The 22,925-nt window shown below is 47.3% G+C and overlaps 1 protein-coding gene across 1 annotated transcript in view; it reads left to right on the forward strand.

Moving 5' to 3' along the window:
- LOC134393469 (neuroblast differentiation-associated protein AHNAK-like) overlaps positions 1 to 22,255 on the forward strand; it is an 88,265-nt gene extending 66,010 nt beyond the window's left edge. Inside the window, exon 7 of the mRNA XM_063118495.1 lies at positions 271 to 22,255. Within this exon, the coding sequence (XP_062974565.1) occupies positions 271 to 20,217 (19,947 nt within the window). The 3' untranslated portion in view covers positions 20,218 to 22,255. The remainder of the gene's footprint in view (positions 1 to 270) is intronic.
- Positions 22,256 to 22,925: the final 670 nt, after the last annotated feature.

Below are 22,925 nucleotides of genomic sequence, written 5' to 3' on the forward strand. Positions count from 1 at the left end.
TTTACTTTTTGCTAGACATCTGAGCTTTTGAATTGCTCATTCTAACAATTTCCTAAATTTTGAGATTTTTATGAAATGTTTATCTGCTGTCTCAAGTTTCTCTTTTAATTGTGTGTTTTACATTGCCCCACTACCCACTGGTATTTATAGTTTCAATATTCATTGTTAACATTACACTGAACATTTTTAATATGGAAGGGAGCAATATAAAAATATTCTAAAATAAAAAAATACAGCCATAGCATTCATTTTGGAAATTCTCTTTCTCAGGGAAAAGAAATTCTGGAAATATCAGAGAAGACAATCTCAGAAGAAGATAAAGCAAACTTAATTGTAAAACAAAGAGTTGGAAGACCAAAAAGAGCAAAAAAGGATAGACTCTCCTGGCCAAAATTCCAATCAATGAAAAGTAAAAAGATTTTGGGGCACAGAAGATCTCGAAGCACCTCAGACGCCTATGAGCATGCCATTCCAGATGTATCTCCAACAAGCACAGATACAGAATCACAATTTCAGCCAGAGGAAATTCATGTAAAAGTTAAAAAAGGAAGTCAAAAGAAACTCAGATTCCCCAGTATTGGATTCAAGATGCATAGAAGTAAACAAGAAACAGAGGAGAGGACAAAATATGAAGTAAAACCTCTCACAAAGTATGAACATGATAAAACCCATGAAATCCCAGAATTAATCACAGTAGCATATCCTACTTCATGGCACGATGACAAAAAATTAGGAGAAAAGACGGTGCCAAAAATCGAAACAAAATTCGAACTCCAACAACCAACAAACAAATGTCCCGAAGTGGAACTAACCATAAAAAAACATAAAGAAAAGAAAACAAAATCCAAGGAAACCGCTACAAAATCAGAAACCAATATTATAACTTCGCAGATTTCAACATCTGTATTGCACATGAAGGAAATAAATGATGAACCAACAAAACAGATGACACAGCCATTTCCAAAGATGCGAAAAAGGAAGCAAAAGGGATCAAGAGAAAAAATGCACATGGAAATACAAATAGAAAATGAAGCATCAGAAAAACAAGATAAAGCTAATGTCGAGGAAGGTATGACCCAAATGAAAGAAGATTCAACCACCTCTGTAAAAACACAAAAAATTAAGATCCCGGCAGGCCAGGCTTCCCTAGAACTTACAGCTCCAGACCTACAGATTGAGGCACCTTCAGCTGAAATTGCCCTGCGCGGGGCCGAGGTTAACATAGAAGGCGCGGACAGTAAGTTTCAAACGCCAAAGTTACAAATGCCAAAGTTTGGGGTTTCCCTTCCAAAAGGGAAAGCAGATGCAAAAGGGGAAATCACCTTACCATCTGTGGATGTTGAGGTCCACAAGCCAGAACGGAAAGTCGAAGCAGACGTCTCTCTCCCCACAGCAAAAGTTGAATTTCTAGAGGCAGACATCTCCATCAAGGTGCCTGAAGCGGAAGGCAGCATCAAGGGAGGCGGGATGAAAATGCACATGCCAAAGTTCAAGATGCCCAGCATGGGTTTCTCCAAACCAGAAATCAAAGGCCCCAAAGTGGACGTAGACGTCAGCCTGCCTAAAGTAGAAGCCACTCTTCCATCAGCTGAAGTCAGCATTACCAAGCCTGAACTGAAAACTAGAGACCTGACGGGCGACATCAGCCTCTCAGCCGCCGACATTAAGATCCCGACGGGCCAGGCTTCCCTAGAACTGAAAGCTCCAGACCTACAGATTGAGACACCTTCGGGCGAAATTGCGCTGGGTGGTGCTGAGGTTAATACGGAAGGCGCAGACAGTAAATTTAAAATACCAAAGTTGCAAATGCCAAAGTTTGGGGTTTCCCTTCCCAAAGGGAAAACAGCTGCGGAAGGGGAAATCGCATTACCATCCGTGGATGTTGAGGTCCACAAGCCAGAAATGAAAGCCGAAGTGACATTGCCCTCGGTGGCCGTCGATGCCGACATCAAGGTGCCAGGAGTCGAGATTCAGGCACCAAGCGTGGATGTGGGGGTCGTTGAGAAGGGCAAAATCAAAATGCCGGATATCAAGATGCCGAGCGTCAAAGTCCCCAAGCTGAAGGCTCCGCAAGTGGGGGTCACCGTCCCCAAAGTCGAAGCAGACGTCTCTCTCCCCACAGCGAAAGTCAAATTGCCAGAGGCAGATGTCTCTGTCAAGGTGCCCGACACAGAAGGCAGCATCGAGGGTGGCGGGATGAAAATGCACATGCCAAAGTTCAAGATGCCCAGCATGGGTTTCTCCAAACCAGAAATCAAAGGCCCCAAAGTGGACGTAGACGTCAGCCTGCCTAAAGTGGAAGCCGCTCTTCCATCAGCTGAGGTCAGCATTACCAAGCCTGAACTGAAAACAGGAGACCTGACGGGCGACATCAGCCTCTCAGCCCCTGACATTAAGATCCCGACGGGCCAGGCTTCCCTAGAACTAAAAGCTCCAGACCTAAAGATTGAGGCTCCTTCGGCCGAAATTGCTCTGGGCGGAGCCGACGTTAAGATGCAAGGCCCGGACAGTAAGTTTAAAATGCCAAAGTTCCAAATGCCAAAGTTTGGGGTTTCACTTCCGAAAGGGAGAGCAGCTGCAGAAGGGGAAATCGCATTACCATCCGTGGATGTTGAGGTCCACAAGCCAGAAATGAAAGCAGAAGTGACAGTGCCCTCGGTAGCCGTCGATGCCGACATCAAGGTGCCAGGAGTCGAGATTCAGGCACCAAGCGTGGATGTGGGGGTCGTTGAGAAGGGCAAAATCAAAATGCCGGATGTCAGGATGCCGAGCGTCAAAGTCCCCAAGCTGAAGACTCCGCAAGTGGGGGTCACCGTCCCCAAAGTCGAAGCAGACGTCTCTCTCCCCACAGCGAAAGTCAAATTACCAGAGGCAGATGTCTCCGTCAAGGTGCCCGACGCAGAAGGCAGCATCGAGGGTGGCGGGATGAAAATGCACATGCCAAAGTTCAAGATGCCCAGCATGGGTTTCTCCAAACCAGAAATCAAAGGCCCCAAAGTGGACGTAGACGTCAGCCTGCCTAAAGTGGAAGCCGCTCTTCCATCAGCTGAGGTCAGCATTACCAAGCCTGAACTGAAAACAGGAGACCTGACGGGCGACATCAGCCTCTCAGCCCCTGACATTAAGATCCCGACGGGCCAGGCTTCCCTAGAACTAAAAGCTCCAGACCTAAAGATTGAGGCACCTTCGGCCGAAATTGTTCTGGGTGGAGCCGACGTTAAGATGCAAGGCCCGGACAGTAAGTTTAAAATGCCAAAGTTCCAAATGCCAAAGTTTGGGGTTTCACTTCCGAAAGGGAGAGCAGCTGCAGAAGGGGAAATCGCATTACCATCCGTGGATGTTGAGGTCCACAAGCCAGAAATGAAAGCAGAAGTGACAGTGCCCTCGGTAGCCGTCGATGCCGACATCAAGGTGCCAGGAGTCGAGATTCAGGCACCAAGCGTGGATGTGGGGGTCATTGAGAAGGGCAAAATCAAAATGCCGGATGTCAGGATGCCGAGCGTCAAAGTCCCCAAGCTGAAGACTCCGCAAGTGGGGGTCACCGTCCCCAAAGTCGAAGCAGACGTCTCTCTCCCCACAGCGAAAGTCAAATTACCAGAGGCAGATGTCTCCGTCAAGGTGCCCGACGCAGAAGGCAGCATCGAGGGTGGCGGGATGAAAATGCACATGCCAAAGTTCAAGATGCCCAGCATGGGTTTCTCCAAACCAGAAATCAAAGGCCCCAAAGTGGACGTAGACGTCAGCCTGCCTAAAGTGGAAGCCGCTCTTCCATCAGCTGAGGTCAGCATTACCAAGCCTGAACTGAAAACAGGAGACCTGACGGGCGACATCAGCATCTCAGCCCCTGACATTGAGATCCCGACGGGCCAGGCTTCCCTAGAACTAAAAGCTCCAGACCTAAAGATTGAGGCTCCTTCGGCCGAAATTGCTCTGGGCGGAGCCGACGTTATGATGCAAGGCCCGGACAGTAAGTTTAAAATGCCAAAGTTCCAAATGCCAAAGTTTGGGGTTTCACTTCCGAAAGGGAGAGCAGCTGCAGAAGGGGAAATCGCATTACCATCCGTGGATGTTGAGGTCCACAAGCCAGAAATGAAAGCAGAAGTGACAGTGCCCTCAGTAGCCGTCGATGCCGACATCAAGGTGCCAGGAGTCGAGATTCAGGCACCAAGCGTGGATGTGGGGGTCGTTGAGAAGGGCAAAATCAAAATGCCGGATGTCAAGATGCCGAGCGTCAAAGTCCCCAAGCTGAAGACTCCGCAAGTGGGGGTCACCGTCCCCAAAGTCGAAGCAGACGTCTCTCTCCCCACAGCGAAAGTCAAATTACCAGAGGCAGATGTCTCCGTCAAGGTGCCCGACGCAGAAGGCAGCATCGAGGGTGGCGGGATGAAAATGCACATGCCAAAGTTCAAGATGCCCAGCATGGGTTTCTCCAAACCAGAAATCAAAGGCCCCAAAGTGGACGTAGACGTCAGCCTGCCTAAAGTGGAAGCCGCTCTTCCATCAGCTGAGGTCAGCATTACCAAGCCTGAACTGAAAACAGGAGACCTGACGGGCGACATCAGCCTCTCAGCCCCTGACATTAAGATCCCGACGGGCCAGGCTTCCCTAGAACTAAAAGCTCCAGACCTAAAGATTGAGGCACCTTCGGCCGAAATTGTTCTGGGTGGAGCCGACGTTAAGATGCAAGGCCCGGACAGTAAGTTTAAAATGCCAAAGTTCCAAATGCCAAAGTTTGGGGTTTCACTTCCGAAAGGGAGAGCAGCTGCAGAAGGGGAAATCGCATTACCATCCGTGGATGTTGATGTCCACAAGCCAGAAATGAAAGCAGACGTGACAGTGCCCTCGGTGGCCGTCGATGCCGACATCAAGGTGCCAGGAGTCGAGATTCAGGCACCAAGCGTGGATGTGGGGGTCGTTGAGAAGGGCAAAATCAAAATGCCGGATGTCAAGATGCCGAGCGTCAAAGTCCCCAAGCTGAAGACTCCGCAAGTGGGGGTCACCGTCCCCAAAGTCGAAGCAGACGTCTCTCTCCCCACAGCGAAAGTCAAATTGCCAGAGGCAGATGTCTCCGTCAAGGTGCCCGACGCAGAAGGCAGCATCGAGGGTGGCGGGATGAAAATGCACATGCCAAAGTTCAAGATGCCCAGCATGGGTTTCTCCAAACCAGAAATCAAAGGCCCCAAAGTGGACGTAGACGTCAGCCTGCCTAAAGTGGAAGCCACTCTTCCATCAGCTGAGGTCAGCATTACCAAGCCTGAACTGAAAACAGGAGACCTGACGGGCGACATCAGCCTCTCAGCCCCTGACATTAAGATCCCGACGGGCCAGGCTTCCCTAGAACTAAAAGCTCCAGACCTAAAGATTGAGGCACCTTCGGCCGAAATTTCCCTGGGCGGGGCCGACGTTAAGATGCAAGGCCCGGACAGTAAGTTTAAAATGCCAAAGTTCCAAATGCCAAAGTTTGGGGTTTCACTTCCGAAAGGGAGAGTAGCTGCAGAAGGGGAAATCGCATTACCATCCGTGGATGTTGATGTCCACAAGCCAGAAATGAAAGCCGAAGTGACAGTGCCCTCGGTGGCCGTCGATGCCGACGTCAAGGTGCCAGGAGTCGAGATTCAGGCACCAAGCGTGGATGTGGGGGTCGTTGAGAAGGGCAAAATCAAAATGCCAGATGTCAAGATGCCGAGCGTCAAAGTCCCCAAGCTGAAGACTCCGCAAGTGGGGGTCACCGTCCCCAAAGTCGAAGCAGATGTCTCTCTCCCCACAGCGAAAGTCAAATTGCCAGAGGCAGATGTCTCTGTCAAGGTGCCCGACGCAGAAGGCAGCATCGAGGGTGGCGGGATGAAAATGCACATGCCAAAGTTCAAGATGCCCAGCATGGGTTTCTCCAAACCAGAAATCAAAGGCCCCAAAGTGGACGTAGACGTCAGCCTGCCGAAAGTGGAAGCCACTCTTCCATCAGCTGAGGTCAGCATTACCAAGCCTGAACTGAAAACAGGAGACCTGACGGGCGACATCAGCCTCTCAGCCCCTGACATTAAGATCCCGACGGGCCAGGCTTCCCTAGAACTGAAAGCTCCAGACCTACAGATTGAGACACCTTCGGGCGAAATTGCTCTGGGCGGTACTGAGGTTAATACGGAAGGCGCAGACAGTAAATTTAAAATACCAAAGTTGCAAATGCCAAAGTTTGGGGTTTCCCTTCCCAAAGGGAAAACAGCTGCGGAAGGGGAAATCGCATTACCATCCATGGATGTTGAGGTCCACAAGCCAGAAATGAAAGCAGAAGTGACAGTGCCCTCGGTGGCCGTTGATGCCGACATCAAGGTGCCAGGAGTCGAGATTCAGGCACCAAGCGTGGATGTGGGGGTCGTTGAGAAGGGCAAAATCAAAATGCCGGATGTCAAGATGCCGAGCGTCAAAGTCCCCAAGCTGAAGACTCCGCAAGTGGGGGTCACCGTCCCCAAAGTCGAAGCAGACGTCTCTCTCCCTACAGCGAAAGTCAAATTGCCAGAGGCAGATGTCTCCGTCAAGGTGCCCGACGCAGAAGGCAGCATCGAGGGTGGCGGGATGAAAATGCACATGCCAAAGTTCAAGATGCCCAGCATGGGTTTCTCCAAACCAGAAATCAAAGGCCCCAAAGTGGACGTAGACGTCAGCCTGCCTAAAGTGGAAGCCACTCTTCCATCAGCTGAGGTCAGCATTACCAAGCCTGAACTGAAAACAGGAGACCTGACGGGCGACATCAGCCTCTCAGCCCCTGACATTAAGATCCCGACGGGCCAGGCTTCCCTAGAACTAAAAGCTCCAGACCTAAAGATTGAGGCACCTTCGGCCGAAATTTCCCTGGGCGGGGCCGACGTTAAGATGCAAGGCCCGGACAGTAAGTTTAAAATGCCAAAGTTCCAAATGCCAAAGTTTGGGGTTTCCCTTCCCAAAGGGAAAACAGCTGCGGAAGGGGAAATCACCTTACCTTCTGTGGACGTTGAGGTCCACAAGCCAGAAATGAAAGCCGAAGTGACAGTGCCATCGGTGGCCGTCGATGCCGACGACAAGGTGCCAGGAGTCGAAATTCAGGCACCAAGCGTGGATGTGGGGGTCGTTGAGAAGGGCAAAATGAAAATGCCGGATGTCAAGATGCCGAGCGTCAAAGTCCCCAAGCTGAAGACTCCGCAAGTGGGGGTCACCGTCCCCAAAGTCGAAGCAGACGTCTCTCTCCCCACAGCGAAAGTCAAATTGCCAGAGGCAGATGTCTCCGTCAAGGTGCCCGACGCAGAAGGCAGCATCGAGGGTGGCGGGATGAAAATGCACATGCCAAAGTTCAAGATGCCCAGCATGGGTTTCTCCAAACCAGAAATCAAAGGCCCCAAAGTGGACGTAGACGTCAGCCTGCCTAAAGTGGAAGCCGCTCTTCCATCAGCTGAGGTCAGCATTACCAAGCCTGAACTGAAAACAGGAGACCTGACGAGCGACATCAGCCTCTCAGCCCCTGACATTAAGATCCTGACGGGCCAGGCTTCCCTAGAACTAAAAGCTCCAGACCTAAAGATTGAGGCACCTTCGGCCGAAATTTCCCTGGGCGGGGCCGACGTTAAGATGCAAGGCCCGGACAGTAAGTTTAAAATGCCAAAGTTCCAAATGCCAAAGTTTGGGGTTTCACTTCCGAAAGGGAGAGTAGCTGCAGAAGGGGAAATCGCATTACCATCCGTGGATGTTGAGGTCCACAAGCCAGAAATGAAAGCCGAAGTGACAGTGCCATCGGTGGCCGTCGATGCCGACGTCAAGGTGCCAGGAGTCGAGATTCAGGCACCAAGCGTGGATGTGGGGGTCGTTGAGAAGGGCAAAATCAAAATGCCAGATGTCAAGATGCCGAGCGTCAAAGTCCGCAAGCTGAAGACTCCGCAAGTGGGGGTCACCGTCCCCAAAGTCGAAGCAGACGTCTCTCTCCCCACAGCGAAAGTCAAATTGCCAGAGGCAGATGTCTTTGTCAAGGTGCCCGACGCAGAAGGCAGCATCGAGGGTGGCGGGATGAAAATGCACATGCCAAAGTTCAAGATGCCCAGCATGGGTTTCTCCAAACCAGAAATCAAAGGCCCCAAAGTGGACGTAGACGTCAGCCTGCCTAAAGTGGAAGCCTCTCTTCCATCAGCAGGGGTCAGCATTACCAAGCCTGAACTGAAAACAGGAGACCTGACGGGCGACATCAGCCTCTCAGCCCCTGACATTAAGATCCCAACAGGCCAGGCTTCCCTAGAACTAAAAGCTCCAGACCTAAAGATTGAGGCACCTTCGGCCGAAATTGCTCTCGGCGGGGTTGACGTTAGGGTGGAAGGCACGGACAGTAAGTTTAAAATGCCAAAGTTCCATATGCCAAAGTTTGGGGTTTCCCTTCCCAAAGGGAAAACAGCTGAGGAAGGGGAAATCGCATTACCATCCGTGGATGTTGAGGTCCACAAGCCAGAAATGAAAGCCGAAGTGACAGTGCCATCGGTGGCCGTCGATGCCGACGTCAAGGTGCCAGGAGTCGAGATTCAGGCACCAAGCGTGGATGTGGGGGTTGTTGAGAAGGGCAAAATCAAAATGCCAGATGTCAAGATGCCGAGCGTCAAAGTCCCCAAGCTGAAGGCTCCGCAAGTGGGGGTCACCGTCCCCAAAGTCGAAGCAGACGTCTCTCTCCCCACAGCGAAAGTCAAATTGCCAGAGGCAGATGTCTCTGTCAAGGTGCCCGACGCAGAAGGCAGCATCGAGGGTGGCGGGATGAAAATGCACATGCCAAAGTTCAAGATGCCCAGCATGGGTTTCTCCAAACCAGAAATCAAAGGCCCCAAAGTGGACGTAGACGTCAGCCTGCCGAAAGTGGAAGCCACTCTTCCATCAGCTGAGGTCAGCATTACCAAGCCTGAACTGAAAACAGGAGACCTGACGGGCGACATCAGCCTCTCAGCCCCTGACATTAAGATCCCAACGGGCCAGGCTTCCCTAGAACTAAAAGCTCCAGACCTAAAGATTGAGGCACCTTCGGCCGAAATTGCTCTCGGCGGGGTTGACGTTAAGATGGAAGGCGTGGACAGTAAGTTTAAAATGCCAAAGTTCCATATGCCAAAGTTTGGGGTTTCCCTTCCCAAAGGGAAAACAGCTGCGGAAGGGGAAATCACATTACCATCTGTGGATGTTGAGGTCCACAAGCCAGAAATGAAAGCAGAAGTGACATTGCCCTCGGTGGCCGTCGATGCCGACGTCAAGGTGCCAGGAGTCGAGATTCAGGCACCAAGCGTGGATGTGGGGGTCGTTGAGAAGGGCAAAATCAAAATGCCGGATGTCAAGATGCCGAGCGTCAAAGTCCCCAAGCTGAAGACTCCGCAGGTGGGGGTCACCGTCCCCAAAGTCGAAGCAGACGTCTCTCTCCCTACAGCGAAAGTCAAATTGCCAGAGGCAGATGTCTCCGTCAAGGTGCCCGACACAGAAGGCAGCATCGAGGGTGGCGGGATGAAAATGCACATGCCAAAGTTCAAGATGCCCAGCATGGGTTTCTCCAAACCAGAAATCAAAGGCCCCAAAGTGGACGTAGACGTCAGCCTGCCTAAAGTGGAAGCCGCTCTTCCATCAGCTGAGGTCAGCATTACCAAGCTTGAAGTGAAAACAGGAGACCTGACGGGAGACATCAGCCTCTCAGCCCCTGACATTAAGATCCCGACGGGCCAGGCTTCCCTAGAACTAAAAGCTCCAGACCTAAAGATTGAGGCTCCTTCGGCCGAAATTGCTCTGGGCGTAGCCGACGTTAAGATGCAAGGCCCGGACAGTAAGTTTAAAATGCCAAAGTTCCATATGCCAAAGTTTGGGGTTTCCCTTCCCAAAGGGAAAACAGCTGCGGAAGGGGAAATCGCATTACCATCCATGGATGTTGAGGTCCACAAGCCAGAAATGAAAGCCGAAGTGACATTGCCCTCGGTGGCTGTCGATGCTGATGTCAAGGTGCCAGGAGTCGAGATTCAGGCACCAAGCGTGGATGTGGGGGTCGTTGAGAAGGGCAAAATCAAAATGCCGGATGTCAAGATGCCGAGCGTCAAAGTCCCCAAGCTGAAGTCTCCGCAAGTGGGGGTCACCGTCCCCAAAGTCGAAGCAGACGTCTCTCTCCCCACAGCGAAAGTCAAATTGCCAGAGGCAGATGTCTCCGTCAAGGTGCCCGACACAGAAGGCAGCATCGAGGGTGGCGGGATGAAAATGCACATGCCAAAGTTCAAGATGCCCAGCATGGGTTTCTCCAAACCAGAAATCAAAGGCCCCAAAGTGGACGTAGACGTCAGCCTGCCTAAAGTGGAAGCCGCTCTTCCATCAGCTGAGGTCAGCATTACCAAGCCTGAACTGAAAACAGGAGACCTGACGGGCGACATCAGCCTCTCAGCCCCTGACATTAAGATCCCGACGGGCCAGGCTTCCCTAGAACTAAAAGCTCCAGACCTAAAGATTGAGGCACCTTCGGCCGAAATTGCTCTCGGCGGGGTTGACGTTAGGGTGGAAGGCGCGGACAGTAAGTTTAAAATGCCAAAGTTCCATATGCCAAAGTTTGGGGTTTCCCTTCCCAAAGGGAAAACAGCTGCGGAAGGGGAAATCGCATTACCATCCGTGGATGTTGAGGTCCTCAAGCCAGAAATGAAAGCCGAAGTGACATTGCCCTCGGTGGCCGTCGATGCCGACGTCAAGGTGCCAGGAGTCGAGATTCAGGCACCAAGCGTGGATGTGGGGGTCGTTGAGAAGGGCAAAATCAAAATGCCGGATGTCAAGATGCCGAGCGTCAAAGTCCCCAAGCTGAAGACTCCGCAAGTGGGGGTCACCGTCCCCAAAGTCGAAGCAGACGTCTCTCTCCCCACAGCAAAAGTCAAATTGCCAGAGGCAGATGTCTCCGTCAAGGTGCCCGACACAGAAGGCAGCATCGAGGGTGGCGGGATGAAAATGCACATGCCAAAGTTCAAGATGCCCAGCATGGGTTTCTCCAAACCAGAAATCAAAGGCCCCAAAGTGGACGTAGACGTCAGCCTGCCTAAAGTGGAAGCCTCTCTTCCATCAGCAGGGGTCAGCATTACCAAGCCTGAACTGAAAACAGGAGACCTGACGGGCGACATCAGCCTCTCAGCCCCTGACATTAAGATCCCAACAGGCCAGGCTTCCCTAGAACTAAAAGCTCCAGACCTAAAGATTGAGGCACCTTCGGCCGAAATTGCTCTCGGCGGGGTTGACGTTAGGGTGGAAGGCGCGGACAGTAAGTTTAAAATGCCAAAGTTCCATATGCCAAAGTTTGGGGTTTCCCTTCCCAAAGGGAAAACAGCTGAGGAAGGGGAAATCGCATTACCATCCGTGGATGTTGAGGTCCTCAAGCCAGAAATGAAAGCCGAAGTGACAGTGCCCTCGGTGGCCGTCGATGCCGACGTCAAGGTGCCAGGAGTCGAGATTCAGGCACCAAGCGTGGATGTGGGGGTCGTTGAGAAGGGCAAAATCAAAATGCCGGATGTCAAGATGCCGAGCGTCAAAGTCCCCAAGCTGAAGACTCCGCAAGTGGGGGTCACCGTCCCCAAAGTCGAAGCAGACGTCTCTCTCCCCACAGCGAAAGTCAAATTGCCAGAGGCAGATGTCTCTGTCAAGGTGCCCGACGCAGAAGGCAGCATCGAGGGTGGCGGGATGAAAATGCACATGCCAAAGTTCAAGATGCCCAGCATGGGTTTCTCCAAACCAGAAATCAAAGGCCCCAAAGTGGACGTAGACGTCAGCCTGCCGAAAGTGGAAGCCGCTCTTCCATCAGCTGAGGTCAGCATTACCAAGCCTGAACTGAAAACAGGAGACCTGACGGGTGACATCAGCCTCTCAGCCCCTGACATTAAGATCCCGACGGGCCAGGCTTCCCTAGAACTAAAAGCTCCAGACCTAAAGATTGAGGCACCTTCGGCCGAAATTGCTCTCGGCGGGGCCGACGTTAAGATGCAAGGCCCGGACAGTAAGTTTAAAATGCCAAAGTTCCATATGCCAAAGTTTGGGGTTTCACTTCCGAAAGGGAGAGCAGCTGCAGAAGGGGAAATCGCATTACCATCCGTAGATGTTGAGGTCCACAAGCCAGAAATGAAAGCCGAAGTGACAGTGCCATCGGTGGCCGTCGATGCCGACGTCAAGGTGCCAGGAATCGAGATTCAGGCACCAAGCGTGGATGTGGGGGTTGTTGAGAAGGGCAAAATCAAAATGCCAGATGTCAAGATGCCGAGCGTCAAAGTCCCCAAGCTGAAGACTCCGCAAGTGGGGGTCACCGTCCCCAAAGTCGAAGCAGACGTCTCTCTCCCCACAGCGAAAGTCAAATTGCCAGAGGCAGATGTCTCCGTCAAGGTGCCCGACGCAGAAGGCAGCATCGAGGGTGGCGGGATGAAAATGCACATGCCAAAGTTCAAGATGCCCAGCATGGGTTTCTCCAAACCAGAAATCAAAGGCCCCAAAGTGGACGTAGACGTCAGCCTGCCTAAAGTGGAAGCCGCTCTTCCATCAGCTGAGGTCAGCATTACCAAGCCTGAACTGAAAACAGGAGACCTGACGGGCGACATCAGCCTCTCAGCCCCTGACATTAAGATCCCGACGGGCCAGGCTTCCCTAGAACTAAAAGCTCCAGACCTAAAGATTGAGGCACCTTCGGCCGAAATTGCTCTGGGCGGGGCCGACGTTAAGATGCAAGGCCCGGACAGTAAGTTTAAAATGCCAAAGTTCCATATGCCAAAGTTTGGGGTTTCACTTCCGAAAGGGAGAGCAGCTGCAGAAGGGGAAATCGCATTACCATCCGTGGATGTTGAGGTCCACAAGCCAGAAATGAAAGCCGAAGTGACAGTGCCATCGGTGGCCGTCGATGCCGACGTCAAGGTGCCAGGAGTCGAGATTCAGGCACCAAGCGTGGATGTGGGGGTCGTTGAGAAGGGCAAAATCAAAATGCCAGATGTCAAGATGCCGAGCGTCAAAGTCCCCAAGATGAAGACTCCGCAAGTGGGGGTCACCGTCCCCAAAGTCGAAGCAGACGTCTCTCTCCCCACAGCGAAAGTCAAATTGCCAGAGGCAGATGTCTCTGTCAAGGTGCCTGACGCAGAAGGCAGCATCGAGGGTGGCGGGATGAAAATGCACATGCCAAAGTTCAAGATGCCCAGCATTGGTTTCTCCAAACCAGAAATCAAAGGCCCCAAAGTGGACGTAGACGTCAGCCTGCCTAAAGTGGAAGCCGCTGTTCCATCAGCTGAGGTCAGCATTACCAAGCCTGAACTGAAAACAGGAGGCGTGATGGGCGACATCAGCCTCTCAGCCCCTGACATTAAGATCCCAACAGGCCAGGCTTCCCTAGAACTACAAGCTCCAGACCTAAAGATTGAGGCTCCTTCGGCCAAAATTGCTCTGGACGCGGCCGACGTTAAGATGGAAGGCGTGGACAGTAAGTTTAGAATGCCAAAGTTCCATATGCCAAAGTTTGGGGTTTCCCTTCCCAAAGGGAAAACAGCTGCGGAAGGGGAAATCACATTACCATCTGTGGATGTTGAGGTCCAAAAGCCAGAAATGAAAGCCGAAGTGACATTGCCCTCGGTGGCCGTCGATGCCGATGTCAAGGTGCCAGGAGTCAAGATTCAGGCACCAAGCGTGGATGTGGGGGTCGTTGAGAAGGGCAAAATCAAAATGCCGGATGTCAAGATGCCGAGCGTCAAAGTCCCCAAGCTGAAGACTCCACAAGTGGGGGTCACCGTCCCCAAAGTCGAAGCAGACGTCTCTCTCCCCACAGCGAAAGTCAAATTGCCAGAGGCAGATGTCTCTGTCAAGGTGCCCGACGCAGAAGGCAGCATCGAGGGTGGCGGGATGAAAATGCACATGCCAAAGTTCAAGATGCCCAGCATGGGTTTCTCCAAACCAGAAATCAAAGGCCCCAAAGTGGACGTAGACGTCAGCCTGCCGAAAGTGGAAGCCGCTCTTCCTTCAGCTGAGGTCAGCATTACCAAGCCTGAACTGAAAACAGGAGGCGTGATGGGCGACATCAGCCTCTCAGCCCCTGACATTAAGATCCCGACAGGCCAGGCTTCCCTAGAACTAAAAGCTCCAGACCTAAAGATTGAGGCACCTTCGGCCGAAATTGCCCTGGGCGGCGCCGAGGTTAAGTTGGAAGGCGCGGACAGTAACTTTCAAATGCCAAAGTTCCAAATGCCAAAGTTTGGGGTTTCCCTTCCCAAAGGGAAAGTAGCTGCAGAAGGGGAAATCACCTTACCTTCTGTGGACGTTGAGGTCCAAAAGCCAGAAATGAAAGCCGATGTGGTAGTCGACCCATTGGCCATCGAGACTGATATTAAGGGAGAATCGTCTGTTGTAGGTAGTGGGTCTTCAGGATGGAAAATCTCTTTGCCTTCCTTCAAAAAAGCTAAAATTCCTAAAGGAGAGATTAAAACATCTAATGTAGATGTTAGCCTCCCAGTCATGGATGTTGATATTTCCCAAGCAGATGTAGACATTCTTTGTTCTGATGATGAGTTGGATGTGAACATTGAAGATGGTTCTTCAGGGAAGCATTCTAAGAAGAAAAGTAGCAAGTTTAAAATGCCTAAATTTAACATTTCCTCTTTTGGAAAGTCCAGCTCATACAAGACTGGCACTGTGACTGAAGGAAGTCTTAGAGATCCCGAGTTAGTGGCTCCTTCTGGACCTGATGGAGACATAGTTTTATCTGGAATTGGGACAATCAGCCCTGCTTTGGATCTTGATTCTTCTGTTAGTCGAGAAAAAGTGATGTCCCAAGTGAACGTTTCTGAAGTCAGAATGGATGTTCCTGAATCTCAGGGTCATTTAGGTGGGATAAATATCAGCTTGCCTAGATTTCATCTGCCTAATTTGGGGTTTTCAAAGGTTGAGATAACTCCTCCTAAAATTGATGAAGGTGAAAAAGTAGCAGATAGTGATGTGACTCTTACCAAATATCATATGACTTCCGAAGAACCTGAACTGGAACTAGGGGGTGATGTTGTAAAATTGCCAGAAATGGAGAATAAATTTGAATTGATGATCCAAGCTCCAATGGCAGGATCTGAAGGTATATCAGTTGACACTGATTCCAGTGCAACAGAGTTCAGTGTTGATGGCTCAAAGGGGAAGATTAAAATGCCAAAATTCCAAATGCCAAAGTTTGGATTATCACGTGCTAAGGATAAAGTGCCAGAGAGTAAAGTCAGTGTATGCAAAGTTGACATTGACATCCCTGACAGAGATATTGATGTGCAAGTTTTGGATATCAGAAAATCTGAAGCCCCTGATGTAGAGGCAGATGTTTCAGGCCTAAACATGCAGGTTTCAGCTGTGAAAGTTCCCCAAATGCCAAGAGCTGTTATTAAAACATCAGAGATAGATGTTGTCCTTCCTTCTGTACCAGAATCAGAGATTAATATTCAGGGACCAGATTTAGACATTAATGATATAAAAAGTGAACCTGATGAAAAGGACACTGTAGAAAAAGAAAGTAAATTTAAGATGCCAAAATTCAGACTACCATCATTTAGCTGGTCGCCAAAAAAAGAAGCAAGTGTTTCCACTGATATTGATGCAAACTTAGAAGAACCCTCAGTTACAATTTCAGCAAGTGAAATAGAATCTGAATTAACACTCACTTTGGAGGATGTTGAAGGCCAAGCTGAAGAATTGGAGGGTCACATGTCTATTGATAAAGACAGTGAGAAAACCAGAATTAGATCTCAGTTTAGCATGCCAAAAATATCCCTTCCAAAAATGAAGGGCCATAAAGCCGAAATGTCTCTGTCACAGCTGGACACTGATATGACAGTATCTATGTCTGAGGAAGAAAGGGACATTTCACTACAAATACCAGATAAAGAAATCAGTAGTGGTGATGCTAGAAAAGGCATTAAAATGCCCAAAGTTAAATTACCAAGCCTAGAACTTTCCAAACCAGAAATTAAAGCTCCTAAATTGGACACGGAGGTCAGCTTACCTAAAAGTGATGTCAAAGTCCCTGCACTTGATGTCAGTCTTTCAAAACCAGAATTAAAAATAGCTGTTGTTGGTGAAGAGATTAGTAAATCAACAGCAGATATTAAGGCTGCTATGGTGAAAAGTCCAGAAGTAGGAGTGGAAGTACCATCCACTGAAGTACATGTAGATGGACCAGAGATTAAAACTGAAGGTGTAGATGGGAAGGTGAAAAGGCCAAAATTCCAAAGGCCTAAGTTTGGAATTTCATTTTCTAAAGGAAAAGTTCCAGTCGCTGATGTTAATATACCATCTGACGGCACTGATACTCCCCAGCTGAAAACCACAATAGATATTGCAGATATTGCAGTAGAAGCTCCAACGCTTGAAGTTGAGTATGACGTAAGTGGTACAGAAAAAACTGTTTCGGAAGGGAAAATAAAAATGTCCCGAATTCCTAGAGCTGACTTGAAGACTCCAGCAGTGGACATAAGATTACCTTCAGGTGGTCTTTCTGTGGCACAACCAGAGCCAGACACACAAGATTCAGATGTTATAGCTGAGGAAGCAAAATTTGAGAGAGAGATAAGGAGTGGAAGTTTAGATGCAGAAGAAAAAGAAGGTCATTTCAAAAAGCCAAAATTTAAATTACCATCATTTAATTGGTCTCCTAAAAAAGAAGCAAACCTTAAAACCAGCATAAAAGAACCTCTGGAAGATCCTAAACTGACTATATTGTCGGATGATACAGAAGTAAAAGCAGTTCTATCAGAAGATCAAGGAATCCACATGGACCAAGATGCTGAAACATCTACCAAAAAAGGTCAGGTGAAAAGGCCTCATTTTACTATGCCCAAAATCTCCCTCTCTCGGACAAAGCTTCCAAAATCACAGGGCAACCTACTAAATGTAGAGGCTGATATTACTGTGGAAAGCGATGGAGCTTTGGTGCAAATACCTGACATAGAAAGCAGTTTCACCACAAGAAAAGAAGAAGAAACAGAAATAAGGATAAAAATGCCAAAGGGCATATCAAAAGCTGAAATCAAAGCTCCCCAAATAGATATAGATATTAACTTACCTAAAGCTGATATTAAGGAGCCCACAATAGACAGTTCTTGTGAGCTGAAGAGTTCAGAAATAGAATTTGAAGGTGAAATTGATATGGATAGTGCAAGTATGAAAAGTGCTGGCATGGAAGGGAAGATCAGAATGCCAAAGCTCCAAATGCCAAAATTTGGAATTTCAGTTCCTGAAGGGAAATTGCCGGAAAGTGCCATTGCCTTACCAAAAATGGAAGCTGAAGTTTCTCAGCTACAAGTGACAACAGAAATAGAGAGACTTGATGGAAAAGCCCCAACCTTGGAAGTTAACGCCGATACTGCTAGTGCAGAAATAAAGGTTTCAGCTGGAAAAATAAAAATGCCACAAATGCCCAGTGCTGAGATCAAAGCACCTGACACATCTGCTTGCAGCCCTGATGAGAAGGATATAAAAGTACAAGGAGAACACAAAGCAAAGTCTGAAGAAATTCAGACTGAGGAGTCTCAGGGCTGGTTTAAAATGCCAAAATTCAGGATGCCTTCATTTGGCCGGTCGTCTTTAAAGGGGAAAAAAGGTGATGCTGAAGTGGAAGGCAGCCCTAGAAAAGCTCCTGTTGATGAAGTACAAGTTGAAATAAAAGCTCCTGAAATTGCAATCCAGTCTTCCCATGTGGATAGTGAATCGTATTCTGGAAAGGATGCTTTAGAAGGCAAAGTCATGTTTCCTCAAGAAGAGATTACAGAAGGTGGAGTTTCAGCAGAGAAAGAAAAAGGATCTGATATTGGCCTATCAGTGGGTGAAGGCAGTCTTCCACAATCTCCAGGAAAAGCAGATGGTAAATCAAGTGCCCTGGGGACCAAAACATATGCCGATGTCGTCAAATTCGGTGCCGAAGGAGAGACTTTACAAATGCATAAACCTGCATCAGAAAGCACTGTACCAAATGTGGATATTGATATAACTCTCCCTAAATGTGATGTGACACTTCAGCAGCACAAAGCCAAATCAGAAACTGCAACAGTGGCTGGGGATTCATCTACTGAAATTACTATGGGTGGAACAGAGAGGGAAACCGATACCACTGGTACAGAGGCAGAGGTAGCTGTGCAAGGCCCCAGTGCAGTCGCAAAGACGGAACAGATGGAGAGCCAAATGAAATCACCAAGGAAGGATATTCAAGGAAAAGAAAGCATATTCAAAATGCCCAAATTCAGTGTGCCTTCATTTGGGTGGTCCACTACAAAGAGTACTGGCAATGTTGCTGATGTTATATCTGACTTAGAAGAGCCTGGTGTTGGCCCTTCAGAAGTTAAAATGGATGTTTCAGTCACTGATGAAGATTTTGAAATAATAGACTTCCCCACTGAAGGCTTTGAAAAAGATGCATTCGCAGAAGGTGAAGCGAAAGCAGGAGAGAGAGATGGCTCAGGTAAAATGAAAGCATCTAAATTCAAGATGCCAAACTTTGGCATACATACAAAATCCCGGGGTTCAGACATTCATGTTGATCCACCCAAGTCGGAGACTGAGGTGTCAGTTGTGAAAACTGAAGGAGAGATATTTGGAATCTATGCTCATCAAAAAGCAGAAGGGTCTGTTGATACGAAGAGTCCAAAACTGGATTTTGCAGAAAAACCAGTAGATACTATGGACAAACAATATGAAGATTCAGAGCTAAGTTTCCAAATCCCCAAATTAAAAATGCCCAAGTTCACACACAGCACACCTACAGCTGAAGAACAGTTTTTGATGTCAGAAGGGCGAGCGGATATGAAATGTGCTGCTACGGATGCTGATGGTGCACCTCAACAGGAATTCAGGACTAAATTCCTTGAAGAGAACGTTAAAGACACAAGTTATAATATCCAGAAATCAAAAGTCAGGATTACCACAGTGTCTGAACCTGCTATTCAAAGAATGCAAGTGGAAAGTAAACATGCATCAATGGACTCTTCTTTTACAGAGACAACAATACGCATACAGAGGCCAATGGAATTCAGCACTACATTTCCTACAGAGAAAATAGACACCATGGATGTTAAAATCCAGAAGTCAGTAGCTAAAATTACAACACTGACCGAACCAGACATTCAGACAACACAACTTGGGGTTAAACTCCAATCTGCGGACTCATTTATTCCAAGTGCACCAGCTCATGTTGAACTACCATACACTGAGGGTAAAGAAATAAAGATACAAGATAAATCTGCATTTGACTATGCTGCTGCTGAAAGTCAGCAGACTTTCTCCACTCAGATAGTGAAGGAATCTGAGATTCCTCCATCAGAAGTTAAAACTGCCACCTATGGGTTTTCTCTTCTCAAAGTGAAAATCCAGGAATCACATGTGAGCTTAGACATACCAGTTAAACTATCCTCTACAGAATGTAAGAATGAAACATTTGAAAGTAAAGATAAACAACCTTCGGATGAAAGCTCAGGAAAAGCAATAGAAAAGACTGGTTTTGCACAATTAAAATTATCTGAAAGAGGCCAAGATTTAACTGGCGAATTTACTGAAGGAGCATCTTCCACTACTACAATGACAAAGCTGAAAGCATTTACAGTAGAAGTCCAATCTTCCAGTGACTTTGCAGAGACTCATGCTGATACACAGCCAAAAGAGATGTCTGAATCTGCTATAGAAGTAACAGAAGAAACCAAAGTTGCAGATGCTGAAGAAGAACCTACAGATCAGAAAGAAAAATCTGATAATAAGAAAACTTCTGGCAGATTTAAATTTTGGTTTCCAAGTATTGGGTTTTCTTCTTCTGTCGATGACACAACCTCAGATTCAAAGCCTGAAGCTCAAAAATCATTTCCAGAAGAAACTCAACCTGATGACCCATCCACATCAGACAGTGACTCTTCCAAACAAACTGAAAAAACTGGATGGTTTAGATTTCCCAAGTTAGGTTTTTCATCTCCAACAAAAAAGAGCACAGAAGGTGATAAAGAAGAGGAGGAAGACCCCAAAGAAAGAAGACCTCAGGATGAAGAGAGTCCAACAGAAAAATCAGAAACGTTTTTTGATGCACAAGAAACGTTACCACCTAAAGAGAGAATTCCAGAGAAACAAGAAAGTGAAACATCAGGGACCACACCTTCAGCACCCATTGTTTCATCTTCAGCAAGAACAGAATTGATATTGTTAGAGAAAGGGAAAGCTGCACCCCAAAGCATTTCAGAAGAAGCATCGAAATGAGGTTGTTACTTCCCCCCCCCTCAAAAAATTCAAGGATATCTAAAAATAAGATGGAGAAAACCACTTCTTTATAAATCAGAAAACATATTGGCTTCTTTCCAGCAAAAGTAAATAGTATATTACATTGAAATGATCTAAGAAATATTTTATATTTCGGTAGTTTACAAGCTGATTGAAATGCAAAAAAAAAAAATAGTTCCTAACAAAGAAATTTGTTGCATAGGACATGTATATAAAGAAATAAAGACAGACAGACAAAACTACTGATAAAAGGTATCGATAATTCTAATGATACCAACAAAAATCCTTTCTACTGATTTCCACATAAGTGTTCTTTCTTCAGACCAATTTAGAGGAACAAAAACAGAACAAGAGATTAAACATGATCATGTGAGAATCACAGTAATGATTTTGTTCTAGATTATTTGCAGAAAGTAGCAGGAAGCTAGTGCTGGAAGAATTAGAAACATTCGTTTTTTAGATTTTATTTTTTTAACTGTATTTCTGCTGCTATCTTATGAAAATATATATTTTAATTATCTTAGAATAATAGGTGTATTCCAGGATCATTTTAAATCATAGGCCAAAATGGAAATAATACTGTAAATGGTATATTGCTTATTCTTTCTTTATTAGTGTAAGCTACAGCTGAGTTCAGCTGAAGTATCAGGGGAGCTAAAGCGATTTATATATCAGTGCAGAACATTTGCACCAACATACCTATCTATAGGTGCCCTGCAATGGTAACATCGTAATATCATCTGATGTGCTGGCAAGGCTGTTAATACAATCCATCCTGAGCATTTATGTGCCAGAGCAGCATATCTGAAGGCTGTTTCTGAATTTTTCTTTTTATTGTCAAGGTTCTTAACATGAGTGTCTTAAGATATCTATACCTTTTGGAGATATGAATGACCATCTGTGAGGATGGTACTCATAGAAAAAGCATTGCCCACATTCACACCCATTGTGTGGCACGTTGGGGTGTGTGCATCTGTTGCAATATGTAAGAAGCAGCTCTGGTAATGCCACTTAGAGGTTGGTGTCAGGCCTCTAGAATGGGGAACCAAAAGATGAATTCTGTACATGGCAACAATTGCACATGGCCTGTTTGCCAAAGGCCTGTGGCTACTATGTCTCAAGCTGAGTGTAGGTTCCCAGTTTTACAGGGGACATAGGATGAATGCAGCTGACCCTTTACATCACCACATGATAATTTACTAGTGTACACATAAACTGATTGTCTGTATTGTCCTGCCAAGCAGCGAGAATTTAACCACTTCCCTGCTTCCACAGATTTATCATCAGGTACATAAATGTGGCCAAATTCTTCTTACAGTTTAGCAGGACATGAGTGTCAGCTTACAAAATGTCAACATGCATTCCATGTTGTAACCACCTGTCAATAGTCATCTGAATTCACTTATTAACAAGCATTTACCAAATGGGAATTCACCACGATGTGAATGTAACCATTTGGTGAGGCCATTTTTGCATCCATCTTCCAAGTGGCAAAGAGAATTTCCTCACATATCAGGTACCAATATGTGGTCACATGGTCATCTATAATCACTTAAAGTCCTCTTGACATGTACAGTGCCGGCAAGATACCAGGTGTTGTTGTTTTTTGCAAGTGTGTCTGGAATAAAACTGATCTGAAATGTAACTAACCATTCATTCATTGACATTGATCTTAAGACAAGCGTTGTAAGATCCAACCATCTCGATAAAAAGAACCTTCTGAATCAGGCTTTAGAATCAGGACAATGGTTCCATTGCATAGGTTAAAGTCAAGTATTTTAGTGGGACTAGATTGTAAACTAGGATTCACGGGAGTATATACTGAAGGAAGCATATGCAAGTGGCTTTAAGGCTTTCCTAGAGATATAAGTTGTAAATAGTTATTATATGAATGCTTCTTACAAGTAAGTAGCCAACAAGATGGTACATAACTGTTAAACATTGTACTTATGTACTGCAAGAATGTTGAATGTATCCTGGCTATGCTCCTGATATGGAAATAAAAGCAGTATCATTAGTATTGTGATAATCATTCTGATTCTGAAGAAATACTATCCGTGCTAACGTGGGGATGTTGCTAGCTGAAAATCCTGGAAAAGGCTGAAATAAACCTATGTTTGGTTCTTAGGAATAGGATTCCCAGTTTGTTTACTAATCTAGGGTGACCATATTTGGGAAACCAAAAAAGAGGACACCTAGTGTGTGTGTGTGGGGAAGCAGCTTTCTGAGTCCTGCAGAAAGTATGTTATTCCCCCGCCACCTTAAAGAACCCGATTGGAGTGGAGGAGGGGAAAGGATTTCATTCTGCACCACCACCATCCACTCCAATTGGGGCCTTTTCTATAATGTCCACGAATGACCCACTTTCCCCTTTAAGACTTCAATTGGAGCTCAGGGTGGGGGAATGATGTGCCTCAAGAAAGCATGTCACTCCCTCCTGCCATGCTAATGGCAGCCTTAAAGGGGAAGGTGTGTCATTCCAGGACATTATTGAAAATTATAGAAAATCCCCCCTGACACCATGGAAAGAACAAAAACCAGGACAAATCCGGGGAAATCCTGACAGTTGGTCACCCTAACTAATCAGTATGTCACAGAGAGTCTTTTGAGTGGGAATCTGCATAGGCAGATTCAAACTGGTTTAGCATCATTGCCCAAGAATTACCCTGTGAATTGTAGTTATGTGT

The sequence above is a fragment of the Elgaria multicarinata genome, chromosome 2 (assembly GCF_023053635.1).
Source record: "Elgaria multicarinata webbii isolate HBS135686 ecotype San Diego chromosome 2, rElgMul1.1.pri, whole genome shotgun sequence".
Classification (NCBI taxonomy): Eukaryota; Metazoa; Chordata; class Lepidosauria; order Squamata; family Anguidae; genus Elgaria; species Elgaria multicarinata.